This window comes from Alternaria novae-zelandiae (assembly GCF_023758075.1).
Source record: "Alternaria novae-zelandiae strain BMP 2774 chromosome Unknown scaffold_32, whole genome shotgun sequence".
Lineage (NCBI taxonomy): Eukaryota > Fungi > Ascomycota > Dothideomycetes > Pleosporales > Pleosporaceae > Alternaria > Alternaria novae-zelandiae.
This window is the reverse complement of record NW_026056992.1, coordinates 43016-57511: the sequence shown is the minus strand read 5'-3', so window position 1 is coordinate 57511 and position 14496 is coordinate 43016. Positions and strand designations below refer to the sequence as shown.

General features: G+C 52.8%; 4 protein-coding genes across 4 annotated transcripts; 1 reads left to right on the top strand and 3 right to left on the bottom strand.

Annotated features, from left to right (window-relative positions):
• Window positions 1-1056: 1056 nt before the first annotated feature.
• J4E88_010319 (uncharacterized protein) lies at window positions 1057-6498 on the bottom strand (the record flags this gene model as incomplete). Its single annotated transcript, XM_049403912.1, has 7 exons — window positions 1057-1095; window positions 1546-3807; window positions 4069-4443; window positions 4491-5456; window positions 5511-5807; window positions 5954-6445; window positions 6496-6498. 7 exons carry the CDS (start codon window positions 6496-6498, stop codon window positions 1057-1059), a joined length of 4434 nt encoding a protein of 1477 aa, XP_049250284.1.
• Window positions 6499-7505: 1007 nt separating this feature from the next.
• On the top strand, window positions 7506-8308 carry J4E88_010318 (uncharacterized protein; the record flags this gene model as incomplete). The annotated part of the gene is made up of 3 exons (XM_049403911.1): window positions 7506-7899; window positions 8020-8107; window positions 8155-8308. 3 exons carry the CDS (start codon window positions 7506-7508, stop codon window positions 8306-8308), a joined length of 636 nt encoding a protein of 211 aa, XP_049250283.1.
• A 627-nt stretch (window positions 8309-8935) lies between these two features.
• Window positions 8936-12725, bottom strand: STU1 (suppressor of tub2 mutation; the record flags this gene model as incomplete). The annotated part of the gene is made up of 4 exons (XM_049403910.1): window positions 8936-11069; window positions 11119-12036; window positions 12090-12208; window positions 12270-12725. 4 exons carry the CDS (start codon window positions 12723-12725, stop codon window positions 8936-8938), a joined length of 3627 nt encoding a protein of 1208 aa, XP_049250282.1.
• Window positions 12726-13275: 550 nt separating this feature from the next.
• On the bottom strand, window positions 13276-14313 carry J4E88_010316 (uncharacterized protein; the record flags this gene model as incomplete). The annotated part of the gene is made up of 2 exons (XM_049403909.1): window positions 13276-13625; window positions 13677-14313. 2 exons carry the CDS (start codon window positions 14311-14313, stop codon window positions 13276-13278), a joined length of 987 nt encoding a protein of 328 aa, XP_049250281.1.
• Window positions 14314-14496: the final 183 nt, after the last annotated feature.

Genomic DNA, 14496 nt, shown 5'->3' with positions numbered 1-14496 from the left:
ACTTTCTCACCTATGCTGGTAGCTGACGCAGCAGAGATACTTGGACGGCGGCCCGTTTATGCTATCACTTTGACCGCGTATTTCATCGCGAACCTTGCGATCGCTTTGTCAAAGACATATACCGCGCTTCTTGCTCTTCGTGCATTGCAGGCTTTGGCCATCTCTGGTACGTGTTGTCGCAGTCGTTGAGTCTAGCTCTTAACGCTGTCAGGTACGTTCTCGATAGCATATGGCGTTGTCGTTGATATCGCGTCTCCTGCGGAAAGAGGCTCTTTCGCTGCACTGGTATCCTTTGCGTCTGTCTATCCTTCCAATGTCAAGGTACAAAATTGCTCATAGCTGCCAGGGTGACAACAGCACCTAGCGTTGGGCCAGTCCTCGGCGGTAGCCTCACGTCGGTCGCTGGCTGGCCTTGGATTTTTTGGCTCCTGTGTATCGTATCGGGATCTTGCCTCGCAGCTATGTTGCTGTGCTTACCGGAGACGTCCCGAGATATCGTGGGAAATGGATCAGTTCGACCAATGAAGTCTCTGCTGCCACCTCCGCTCATCATGCGTCATTGGGATGCTAGCGAAATTGAGCTTGCGCGAACTTGGCGTATGCCTAATCCCCTCAAGTCGCTTATGATACTTCGACGTTTAGATAACGCGATCATCATCTTAGCTTGCGGACTGCTCTACGTTGTGCATACCTGCATCAATGCATCACTGTCAACCTTATTCGTCGACGTTTATCATCTAAGTCAGCTCCAGGCCGGACTTATCTACCTTCCCTTTGGTATCGGCGGTGCTGTATCTACTTTCGTGTCTGGCCGGCTTCTCAATCGAGCATGGCGCAAAGCCCGAACCACGCAAGGCTTATCCACCGATAAAATCGCTGGCGACGACTTAGACAGCTTTCCTGTCGAAAAGGCTCGGCTGCAGATCATCTGGACACCCATGTTCATGACTATTGCGTCTATTGTAACCTACGGGTGGGTGTTGCATTACCAAAAGGTGCGTCATGTTCCCGAGCTTTACTTATACTGATGCTCAAACACTAAAGCCAATGGCCATATCACTCGTCCTGCAGTTTGTAACAGGGCTCTGCATGCAGCTCGATTTCAGCGTCAGTTTCTTCCTGAGAATCCTTCATATGGAGTTTGAGAGCTGAGGATCTCGCAGATATACAACACGCTTCTCGTAGACAAGAACAATCGAACGCCAGTAGTCGCACAAGCCTCTAGTAATATAGTCCGCTGCGCCTTAGCAGCAGTCACAGTATCGTTTCTGCAACCAATGATAAACTCGATGGGCGTAGGCGGAACATTCACCTTCATGGGCGGATTATGCCTGCTTGCTCAATGTTTGTTTCTCGTTGATTACCACAAAGGAACTGCATGGCGACAGAAGAACCTATGTAGTCCGTAGAGCTCTTTACATGACCAATCGTATATGCTCAACTGAAGCTTGAGCATCTCACCACTGCGACCTCTCCATTCCGCGGGCATAAAAGAGATCTTTCCTGAAGCCAAATCATACATAACTCAAGACAGTCTTTACTAACCCAGTCTGCTGGTAATGCAAATATCTCGCTGAATCCTTTCTTCTCATGGGTCTGTTGATTCGTGGCCTGTGATGGTTGCGCCAGTCTAGCTTCGGACGGAATTTCCCAGGAGCAGATCGAAAAGGTCCGAGACAAGAAGAGTAATCGATCACGTTTGAGGAAAGACAGCGCTAAACCAATTTGAGAAGCCATTTCTTCTGGGAGGAGCATGGGAACAACTATTTGTCGATGGTCGCTGGCCACGTCTGGTTGAGTCTCGACACTCGCACTTGTTGAAAGGGATGACGTCGTGAAGTAGAGGAACTCTTTGAGCTTAGACTTGTCGCTTCGCGACATCTGAACGAGAATATGTTGCTTGTCCGACGTGACTAGTATGCGCTCCACGGTCCTTGCCGCACCTTCTTGATCTGATAGGGCTGAGGTATCTGGCTCAAGTGATCTCTCGATACGATACGTGCCACGATCGTTCAAGTCCCATGATAGCATCACGACTGAGTTTTGACCGAAGCCAAGAATCAGCGCTGGATCTTGAGGATGTGCGATCCACTTGCGGTCATGTTCGGGCGCGGGTATTGAGCGCACTACCGAGGCTGACTCGAGTGAAACCGTGCAGAGCGTGGCTGATGTAGCTATGCACAGATGGCTCGAGTCTGGCTGAAACAGCAGCTGCTGTATAGAACCATCCGTAAGAGTCTTGAGTGAAACTTCGAAATGATGTTGCGCAACATCGTCACTGCCTGACGCATTCATTCTCACAACCATAACGAAAACCTTCTTGCCCGAGTCGGCAAAACATATGTAACGACCATCGTGACTCCAGGCCACCTGCTCGATGCTCAAAAAGCCTCTGGAGGTATGCAATTCTGTCGTTTCGTCTCGCGTGGTGTTGAGTAGTATTACGCGTCCGCTTTCAGTACCGTAGCAGTAGTACTGACCGTTTGGCGAAGCTGCGAGTACGGTGATCGCATCTATCCTCCGGGAAGTATGGATAGGCGTTATCGACTCTTGCGAAGAGCTTTCAGATTCGCCTTCGGTATCCGTTCCTTTTATCGCACTCTCCGCATATCGCACTAGTGCTGCAGGCTCCCAGGTGTTTCCGTAGTAGCCTCGCACGTCGTAGATGCGTCTGTGATCAGCGCTGAACGCCAAGCCGAGGATGGCGTCTTGAGATGCAAGTTGGTAAATCAGGTGGAAGGTTTTGGTGGTATATATCTTGACCGCACCCCGTACATCACCCGTTGCGAATAGATTTCCGTCTCCGCTAACGGTGAGTACTGAAGCGCCCGTGAAGATCTCTTCGGGCTCGCCTCCATATGGATCCCACCTAAAGACTACCCCGTCATTGTATAGTCCCAGGACTTGCGGAGGATGCGGGAGCCATTTTGCTGCAGCGACTTCACCTCTTGCAACTTCTTTCCGGGCGCGCCAGCAGTGGCCAACGTGATAAGGGCCTTCCACTTCCCACGCGGATAGCGGATGACCACGGTATGCAATTGCTATCAAACTGCCGTCACTGCTAAGTGCCATGTAGCTTGCGGCGTTCAAGAAGTGGCCTTTGAGTTCCTCTTCCTCAAAATTTGCGACAAGATTCCAAGTCGGCGATTGCTCGTTGATATCGAGCGAACGCAACTGCTTATCGTCCGACCCAACTAACAACGTTCTGTTATTGTTCACAAAGGCGATGACAAGTGGCCGCGTTCGTGTTGCAGGGTTCGGTACTGTCGATAGACATTCTCCAGTAGAGATTTCCCAGATCTTTGTAGTCATGTAGCCATATGTGACGAGCAATGTCCCGGAAGAGTTCAGTTGCATCATGTATGTACGTTCACCGTGTCTGATGGGACTGGTCGCTGTCTCCTCAAAGAGGGAGGTGTCGAACAAAGACGCTTTTCCCGAAGCGGCCAGCACAGCGACATAATTTCCCGCAGTCGATATAGAAGAGGCATAGGTACCAAACCCAAATGATAGTCGTGCGAGAGAATCGTCCCATGTCTGTGTCGAAATCCCGGAAACCATCAGACTCCTTTGCTCTGTTCTACCAAACTGCTGATAGATAGCTGAGTTGTGCGGACAGAAAGGAGCAATAGTTTTGTGTATTGTAGGGGGGTTGCGTCGCAGGATGGCGCCGAACTTGCCAATGATTTTGACAAAGTCCACTGCCCAGGTTTCGGCCTGCTCCAGTTCCACTACGTCGCTCCTTCCGATATTGACTGAAAGCTGAGATTTCCTCTTGTTGACATAGCCGAGCAGGTTTTTCGACGCCTGAATGAGTATGCGAAGTCGAAGTTCAGTTGCTAGTATATGTATCCACGTCAGTACACAATGGCCTGTCAGGAATCTGTTTATAACACTAGCCACGGCTTCACTGCCGGCTGGAACTGCTGCCAAGTGAGATGACCACCAGTTCGAGCTGTAGCTTGCGAAGTCCGGGATGTCATGAGTAACCTTTGATCGAAGGCCGCTAGACATGAGACATCGCATGCAGCTTAAGAATAACTGCTCATGTGCCTGACGTCGATCTACTTGGAAAGGTCGGCGGACAGCGCCAAGCAGATACTCTCGAGCCGTTTCATGAATCATCGCAACGTTGCCATCATTGTCAATGACCACAAAGCCGCTACAGACATTCTTGATGGACTCTTGAATGTCTAGAAACTCATGTGTGTCACCTTCTAGTGCCTGCAAGAGCTCCTCTATTGTGAGAGCGCGGAATGCACATGTGACACACTGAAGAACGGCTGACGCTAGAGCAGTGTCAGCAGATGATTGGTGCTCGGCAATGGTAACAGCCATCCGGTCATAGATTGCTTCCATTCCACGAGGAAATTCGTGGAAAGCTTGCTCGACGGCGGAGAGCGTATGACACGAGTTGATCTTTTCTACAGCGAGTCGTACCCACTGAGAGGTTAGCAACCTCATGGCATGGTACTGGATATCAAACTTACGAGGAAGTTGTCCTGCGCTTCATGCAAAATACGCTGAATAATATCATCCCTGAAGCCCTTGCTACCAGGCAAGATTAGTTCCCGATCAATGTAGCAACGTAAGTCATCCAAATGGCCCTCGATGGTGATCGTCTCTTGGAAGATTGTGTTTGGTGTATGCTCCAGACCAGCAGCTATCTCTGTAGTGTCGCGACTGACCAAAAGGACTCGGATAGGTGTCGCAGAACCAGCAATGTCAGAGAGCAGGTCTATCAAGGCTTTGGGATTATCAGCTTCGTCAAGGCCATCGATGACCCAGTAAAGTGTTTTCCCAGGACTGAGCTTGAACAATATGGATCTGAATATTCGATCCCAGATCGTCCTCGGGTTTGCAGCCTCAAAGTCGACGGCTTCGCTTTCAACCTCCGCTACCTTTTGCAGAAATTCAGGTAACTGTTGCGCAATCTGATAGGCGATTGAGCGTAGGAGAAAGCTCAGAGTGCGCTTTCTTCTATCTGCGAACCGCACAAAAAAGTATTGACAGCAGAAATCGCGCTCGATCAGGCTGTTGATGATGAACGAACTTAAGACCGACTTTCCTCGTGCCGCGGCCCCCTTCAGCCAAAGTATTTGATGAGAGGATGTGTGAGGATTAAGCCAATCCACGAAGCGTTGTTCTCCATGAATCCATTGGTTAGTACCCTGCACCCATTGGTCCCGGAAGAAGATGTAGTCGGTGTTGGGGAACTCGGCGATAGCTAGTATGGCTTTGAGATCCCTTGATCGTCTCCTTCTCGGTGCGCTCTGGCTTCCAGATTGACTCTTCGATATTGACTTGCTCACGAGTGATTTGAGAACGTTCCTCACTGTGATATAGTTCGGGTCGTGAGGGCTCTCATACTTGCAGACACCGTGGTGGTCTGCGTTCAGAGGGTTGGACGTCTCTCCAGGATATCCGAGCAGCGACGAATCCCTTTCTAGCACCATCTTCGCATGTTAGCAGTGGAGCTAAAGTTGTACATGTGCAAATAGGTCACTCACCACTCGCGCTCGCGCACTCTTCGGCCCGATCGAAGTCGGCTGTGTCTCGTAGAAGGAAACGATCTTTAGCTTGGGTGCAATGTGACGAAATTGTTCATTCAGCTTCTGCAACGTAGACGAATTCCGCGTCAGCTCAGAAATGAAAGGCTTGGAATTCGTTACAGGAGTCGACTGTAATATTCGGTTGAGCACATTGGCCAAATTGGTGCCCCGATGTGGGGTGGACAGGAAGATGATTGCTGAAATGGCTTTGACAATGTTCTCGTACTCTGGATCGTTTTGACCTTGCATATAGGCCTGTAAAATGTTAGTCAGGTACGTGCAGACCGACGGATGGTGTTACCTCTTTCACGATGAGTCCACCCATGCTGTGAACTACGAAAAGTAAAGGTACCTAAGATGCGCTTTAGCAAAAGCAACGTTGTAAAGAAAGGTGGCCTCACTTGGCCCATATTCAGATTTTCGCCTTGTACATCTGTGTAATATTTGAGATTGTACAGTAAGGTTTTGGCGAAGTCCAATATCACGTTAGTAGCATTACTGCCATTTGTGAAATCGGCATCGTAGCCGAAACTCAGGATTCTCGCGAGGCAGATATCTGGCTCGAGTGGCAGGAAGGTCAAGGGCCAGAAGAGTCCAGGGCTTTTGTGCTTCGACCAGGTCATACGGCTACTGCCACCAAGTCCATGGATAAAGACGATGTCGGCTTTATGTCCATTGTCTGGCGTGTATACCACGTTCAATCCCAAAGCTCCAGGGTCTTGGCCACCAGTCAAAGCCATGTGAGTGGGGGACGCGGACATCTGGGACGGCGAAGGAGTTGTCGAGTAGCGAACATCATCTTCCTGGTCTGGCAGGAGCAACGGGTCGACAACGCCTGATTCTCTCCTCCGGCTTCTCCCGCCCAGATTTCGGAAACTGAAGGGTCTCGAGAACTATACAATTGTTAAGAGTGCGATCTGGACATTCGTTCAATAGCACTTACCATCCCGGGCAAAGGTTGTCGCGAACAGTTGCTCGACCATCTTTGGATACGCGACAGCCGTGCTTAGAGATACTTTACTTGCGTGCGATGTCTGAGCCTCAAAGGGCTGACCGGTCGCATGTGGCATGCATCTCAGTCGCCGTTCAAGTTGGGGGCTGCATGCGGGGTAGTGTTTGTTCGTCTGGGAGTGTCAACACAGCTAATCAAAGTCGCGCAGCCCTGTCAATTAGGGCGCAGTCCTGGGGTCCATCAAATGGATGCCTGTAAAGTGACGTCTTTTGGAACCGGAAGGGAGGCGGATTTATCGATAATGATTAAGGGCGGGAGCGACGTCCCGCTCGTGGCTGCCGACCCGCGAATCATCTTACGTGCGGTGAACACCGAAGCTGCTCCCATGCCACCATCTCAGCATCCAACGTAAGCAGAAGATAACGTACCCGCATACAAGGCTTCCATCAGCTCTTGCCTCTGCTATTCGAGAGCCGATATATCATAAGTGCGGGGTCCCCTACCAGTAGTCGTGTGCTAGTCTTTCACATCCGCCATGATGGATGCATTAGAATGGGAAACCGAAATAGGAAGGACGTTCCGCATTCACCGGGCTGTGACCGGAGGTAGGCGTTCCTACAACCCCGACTTCAGATTTCGTACACTAAGCACTACTCATTAGCTATGCCTGGCGGTACCAGGATCATATCTGCAGAGCCTTGCGGTGTTTCTGCCTGGACGAAGACAGCAAAGATTGACGTGATACTCCCGGACCAAAGTTCAAAGACCTACTTCCTCAAAGTATGTCGTGGTAGAGTAAAAGGTATTTGTACTTGCTAACATATCGTTGCAACACAAAGTGCGCCACCGGCCAGGGCTCAAAGGCTCTTGTCGAAGGCGAGTACGAATCCGCATGCGCTATCAACGAGATAGTTCCAGGTCTGGTTCCTCGAGCGACAGGATGGGGAAAGTATCTAGATGGTAGCACCCAGGTCTATTTCTTCCTTGGGAACCATCACGACATGGACCTCGTGCCAGCCCCAGAACCGGCAAGCCTTGTGGAGAGAGTTGCCAAAATGCACATCGAAGGAAAATCTCCAAATGGCATGTTCGGATTCCACGTACCAACAGTGTGCGGCAAGTTTGTACGCACGACGAAATGGGAGAAGACCTGGGCGGCGTGCTTTACCAATTTGCTCAACGATGTGATCAAATATGACAACGAGACCAACGGTCCTTGGCCAGAGTTCGATGCTGCCTGCAAGCAGGTGATCGCTGTCGTTATTCCAAGACTCCTAGGTGCTCTCCAGTCGGATGGTCGAAGTATCGAGCCAGTGTTGATCCACGGCGATTTGTGGGAACAGAATGTTGGCATCGACATGGAAACTGGCGACACAATCCTGTTCGACCCCGGATGTATTTATGCCCATAATGAGATGGAATTTGGCACGTGGAGAGCGTCTTGGGCCTGTCACTTCAATTCTCCGATATACATGCGATTGTATCAGCGCCATATCGAACCGTCCGAGCCTGTAGATGAGTGGGACGACCGCAATCGACTTTACAGTATCCATATATATTTGAACGATTCCGCGGGCCATCCGGGTAGTATTTCGAGAGCTACGTAAGTATTCATCTGGGGCAGTGTAGACTCTAGCTAACGATTTCCAGAGCTTACAACGACATGTTGTACTTATGCGAGAAGTACGCACCGTTGGAGGGCCTAGGCACGTACCGTCCAGAGGATGACGTTAGCGTTACTGGTGCCTATATCGAACACGAGACCACGAAGATGAGCCATATGCATCATGCTGTGAAGGCTTGATTATCTGACGTGGAAGATATCGCGGAAGGAATTGATGTATAGCGTCAGGCTCGTAAACGGTGATGAGGAAAACGATGCGTCCCTGCCCAGGTGAGCTCGACGCGTTCGATGTGGGTCCGCGTCACGCGCTAGCCGGGGAAATCGGGGTGGCAGGTGCTGCCCACACGATATCGTCGAATCCTTTTAGCTTTCGCGCTTGCCTTTAACAAATCATCTTACAAGTTATCAGTTTCGAACTTTTCGGTTTCAACAGTACTCCCATCAAAAGAAAACATGCATTTAAGAAGAAGAAAAAGTTGCATAGAATTACATATCTCAACTACCAATTCCCAGCCCTAGACCCTACTGCCCCACAAAGAACAAGGCTAGAAAGTAACGAATTCAAGACGTTGATGAAAAGTGACTGACTACCGGAGCGATCCCGCTTTTCTCAAAACGCCTTCAAGGAAAACAAAAGCCACAAAAGGTCAAACGCCAGACCAAGATGAATGAGTGACATAGGAGATGCCAATGTTCCTAACCGCCAATCAGTTCCAACAAACGAGACATTCCAAGTGCTAATACAGAGCGCTAACTGTGCAGGCTCGATCAAGCCAAACGCTTCAATCGCAAAGGAAGGACAGCCACCTAGGCCTTAGCCTTCTTGGCAAGGTAGTATGTCAAGAGGTTCAAGTGCTGTTCCCTCGCGCCGGCAACAGCTTTCCAGAAGCCGCCGTCTTCCTTTGCGCCGTCGGAGCCGTTGATGCGTTCGTGGAGGGCGATGCAGAACTCGATGTCTGCTTTGCGTACGTCGGCGTCTTGGTCGTCCATGCAGCGTACGGCTAGTCTGCCTAGACGCGCAGTCTGTTCGGCGGACAGTGTGACGTTCTTGGCGCCGCTCATCTGCACGAGGGATGCGAGTGTGGTCAAGGCCATGGTTGTGGAGCGAGTCGACGCTTGGCCCGGTTGGGAAGAGACTGAGGACTTGGAGTTTGGCGAGGATGTTGGCGTCGATGCGGGTGTGTCTTCGATCATCGCAAGGACAGTATTGAGACAATCCAGAGTCTGTCCATACTTGACAATCTCATCTGCGGTCGCTTCGAGGTCGATAGCGATGTGAGATGTGCTTTCGTACTGTGCCTTTGTTTGCAGGATAGTGCGGAGGACGCGGGAGTAGTACTTCGAAGTCTCTTTGCGGTAGAGGGATAGCAACGCGCGAATTGTTGCTAGAGCCTGTACCTTTAGATTGACAGCTTTCATCTGAGGCGCCTTCAACTCGTGGACGGGTGCCTCAAGGAAATCCAGACATGCCAGTAATAGCCTGCCAAAGTTCTCGTCATTTGGTCCCCAGATTTCTTGGTTCGACTTGACCATGTCCTGCATGCGGCGGAACATGTGGGCTTCGACTGTGCGTCCTTCAATCTTTTTGATGCCGCTTGTGAGCAGCTGTCGGTTCTTCAGCACTTCAGCATCGTTTGTCTCGTAGCTTTGTGTGTGCAGGACGCTTCCTGTGCTGTTCGTCTTGTGGTGGCCGCGAGGGCGCTCTTCGTTATCGTTACCCATCATGACATCGCTTGTCATGCTTCCAGTACTTTGGCGGCGCTCGTTGCTCTTCTCGTTGATGGGAAGCTCCTCGAGGACCGGCTTTTCTGATCCATTCTCGACACGTGTGTGCTCCTCGCCAACAAATGGATCCTCAAACACTTGTACTTCGTCTCCGGCGTCGGTACCGCGAGTGCTTGGTCGATCTGGTGACCTCAGGCGTGGGCTGCGTGTCGAAGACCGTAGGCTAGCGCTGTCTAGGTGCCCCATAGACTTTGGACTTCTTAGCGCTGCAGCACGAGGGCTGGGTATCGGCAGTCGACCGATGGACTTTCTCGGCTTCGGTGGCGTGTCATGTGTGGATTGTGTCGTTGGTTTCGCAAGGTTAGGAATGACCATGGTAAAGTTGTCTTCATCTCCCACATCCACAGCCTCATCGTCTCCAGCTACACTTCCACCCAGGCCGTTCCTTTGTCGAAACGGTATGGTACCTGCGTCATGCTGGCTTTGTGATCGAACCCAAGGCTTCACCATCGATAGGTCCTCCTCTTTTGCTGGGCTCACAGCCGGGCTCTCGCGACGAGAGCTCGCACTAGGAGACTTGCCATGGGCAATGGGTTGGCCAATCCTTGATTTGGGCCGCGCCGGACTAACTTGCGGGCTATTCTGTGTTTGCGCACGCGGCCTTGAGCTGCTCTTCGGTACAGCAGGCTTCTTGGTCGCCGTTGGAGCAGGTGTCTTCTCTGGAGTCATGTTGGGCGTGCTCTTTCCTGGTCGTCGGACAGCATATGGATCCGCGGTCGCTGGTCGGTTCAACTCTGGTCGGCGGACCGGCCGACGGACTGTGCCCGACATCAAGGAGCCGGTACCTGTGGAGTTCTTCAGCGCTGACTTCGTTGACTCTCCGGACATGGCAGAGGGTGGTCGCGCCGGACCCGAAGAAGCCGTGGAAAGGTTCGACGTTGTTCTCGCGCCCAAAGACTTGGCCGATTGCGATGTTGGCACTGGTGTATAACTAGCAGCAGCAGAGTTGGGGCGTTCGGGGACACCTTTCGCGGCCGCTAGCTTTGCTCTCCTCTGTTCAGCAATCTTCTCCTTCAGGGCACTCCGCGAGGCGCCCGGGCCTATCGATTTCGAAAACGAAGCTGCGCTTGTCGTGGACGAGGGGGCTGAGCCGTTCGGGTTGTTGGGGTCCTTTTCGAGTGCGGTCTTTTCTCGCTTGTCGAGCGTATCGAACATCCTGGAATCTGTGTTAGTGACTGATGATGCCTCCACGTAGTCAAACTTACTTCTCGGCCCTCTGAGGCCATACTAAAGCGTACGTCCAGTAGGCGCTTCGGTAGGCCTCACGCACCTTGGGGTTAGCGTCCGTGACACCTCTTCGGATCAAGGTGTCCAATGTTTCCAGCCCTCCTGAATGTTCGATGTGTGAGGTGTGCCTCTTGATCAGAGTTTTAGCCCAGGTGGCAGAGTGGGTTCGGGGTTGCACGTTCTTGTCTTGTGAGGCCATGGCTACGTGCTGCAATACGCGACTGTTATACGACACGCTCTGGAAAATGGTGTCTACTGTAACGGCTCCGTTCTGCGCTGCGATGTTCTTCGTAGCACCGCACATCTTGATGAAAGATTGCAGGAGAATCTCAACCCAGGGGTCGATCGCAGAGCCGAGTGTCTTTGCAAGCTCCTGAACCAGCAGGCAGCCGTTGGTAGACATGGTTGTTCGAAGCGAGTTGGCGACCTTGAGGATACCGTCTAGGAGCGATTTGATGCCGGCGATGAAAGTTGCGTGGAACTCATGAGGCGCGTTGCCCTTGAGTATACGTCTCAACTTTGTGCAGTTCTTATCTCTTGCCAGCCAATTGCCCTCGCTCTCCTTGCCTTCGTAGCAGGGCGCCATGTCGCGGAACACGTCGTCGAGCTCGCGCTGTGTGTAGATGTGTATGGGGTCCATGACGACAACCTCGACCGGGGGAGGCTGCTCATCCGCAAAGCTCTCTGCCAAGCCGACGTCGGGTTGCAGCGTCTGGGCGCGTTTGGATACGATGGGTCGGGCGACGGGGGCGGGCGGTTGGGCAGGCGCGACATCCACGCTCTTAGCCATGGCGTCGTCGTCGAGGTGGGAGGTGATGTAGGTGGCAATGGCTTTCCGGACATTCAGGGCCACGAGCTGCTTCTTAAGGTTGGCTTTGGCGTGTTCCGGAGCGTGTCTATCGTGATGTCAGTTGCTACCATGGTGCAGCATATCCGCCAATGGACGTACCCAAAGAGCTCCACAACCGCCTTCTTCGCCGTGTCGCGCACGGCGGGATCCGCGTCTTCGCAGTTTGCCACGAGCTGGTTGGAGTAGCTCTTGAAAGGGAGCCCTTCGCTCTTGTTCATCTATCGTCACCCAAGCGTTAGAACATTTTCGCGCCTGCCCGATGCGCTACGGGGGACCAACCTTGACCACCCACAACATGGCGGATTCTTTGGCGCGCGGGTTCGTGCTCTTGATGGCATCGTGTATCAGCGCGTCAATCTCCATGGAGCACAGGTAGTGCAGGTCGGCCAGAATCTGCGAGGCGGCGCTGCGGTGGCTTTCGCGCCCATCGCCCAACTTGTCGGCGAGGATGGAACATAGTATGGGCGACTGTGACGTAAGAATCGACGTCTCCTTCTGCAGTTGCAGGCGCTTGATGAAGTGGCTCAGCGTCGAGAAGCCCGTGGACACGAGCGCGGCCGAGGTGGCGGCGGTGCAGGCGATGCGGATGCACTCGAAGATAGGAGCCTGACAACTTTCAGGGACCCGGTTGTGCTTGATGCTCGACTTGAGCGTGCTGAACAGGGCCAGGCGCGACTGGACATCGGTCGACGGCTTCTGGAGTGCCTTGAGCAGGTCCGACGTCTCTTTCTCCATCGTGGGCGCAAATTGGCCCTTTGTCGCAAAATAATCCGGCAGCGGTAGAGGCGGGGTGGTTTGTATATGTTATGAGAGTTGTTTACGGCGGGCAGCCATCCCCGTTCACGCTAGACCAGTGTCCGAGCAACCGTGCGCTTGACATGCCGCACTGCCGCTACCCCAGGGGCGCACGGCGATCCACCCTCGAAGCTTCCAGATGAATGCGAACAGCTGGTCAGGACGTGTCGCTTATTCCAATTGCAAGGCTGCTTTGATCTTCACGTCACATTGTACATCAGATGGCCTGCCCGAAACTTCCTTCTTTGCCACGTCATAAAGCGCGACAACACCACCGTAAATCACTCAAGCGGGGCCAGCCATGACAAAGTGATAGGCCGTTGCGCCGGATGCGCGGGCTGCACTAGAACAAGAGCATTAACGTTTCGAGAGGAGCCGAGTCAAAACAACAACAGATAATGAGCGAGCGATTCATTTCATTGTACAGATGATCTTTACGGGTTTAGGTAATGACAGCCTTCTCTTTGTCCGACGAAGCCGATCATGGCATCTAAGCGTCCTTGTTCTGGGCGTTCCTTTCATCCCAGACACCGACGGCCTCCTCAGCTGCCTTGACACCGCTGAGAGCCATAGCGCCAAAGGTAGGTCCCATGCGGTTGGCGCCATCAACCTCGCTGAGTTCCATGCCGCCGACGATCAGACCAGGCACAACCTCGCGGGTGCGCTTGACAATGGCATCTTCGGCGGTGCGCATGTCGAGGCCGCGCATGCCACCGAGCTTCTCAATCTGCTGCATAGACACGAGGCGCTTGACGGAGAAAGCGCCGAATGGGCCGTCGTGGCCGGTGGTTGAGATGACAAGAGGTGCATTGATGGTGTTCGGGTCCATGCAAGACTGGTCTGTAAACAATTAGTAAGAGCCGAGAAAAAGAAAGGAAGGCTAGAGCATACCGTCGTGGTGCATAGAGACGAGAGTCCAGTTGGTGACAACACCAGCGATGCGGACGGCGTTGGGGTCGCTGGAGGTAGGAGCCGGACGGGTGATGAGGTCCTCGACAGCCGTCGCGTTGAACAGCTTGACGTTGGGGAACTGCAGGACCTTGGACAGCAAGGTGGACGTGAAGAGCGCGGCATGCTTGACAACGACGAAGTCACCTTCGTCCTCGTAGGGGACGCCGATCTCGTTCAAGAAGAGCTCCGCAGGCTTGCGCATGACCATGGCGCTGAAGAGCTGGCCACCGAGCCAGGCACCACCACCGGGAGCAACGCCAGCTTCGACGATGGCAATCTTGAGGTCAGGACGCTTGGTGGCGAGCGTGTAAGCGGCAGACAGACCGCATGAACCCGCACCGACGATGACAATGTCCGACTCAGCGTAGGTGTCAAGGTCGTTGAAGTAGCGGCGGGTCATGGCACGAGACACCTGCGACTCGCGGATAGGGGCGAAGGTGAACTTCTCCCACTTGTTCTCGAGCTCAGCGACAGTCTTGGCCTGGCCGTTGAAGGCAGCCTTGACGGCGAGATCCTTTTTGATGCCCATGTCGTTGCTAGCAACGGGAGTTTCGAAAATGGCAGCGGGGGGAGACATGTTGAAAGGGGTTCAAGGGTCGAAATCTGCGAATTGTTAAGTCTGTTCCACGCAGGGAGAGACAGAGCAGAGCATGATCCTTTTCGCAGGTATTATCCTGATCAAGTTCGAAACCGTATAATCTCAGAACGAATCCAGCAGGGCCCGACTGCCACACTGAAGTAGAGGCACTACCATAGCATG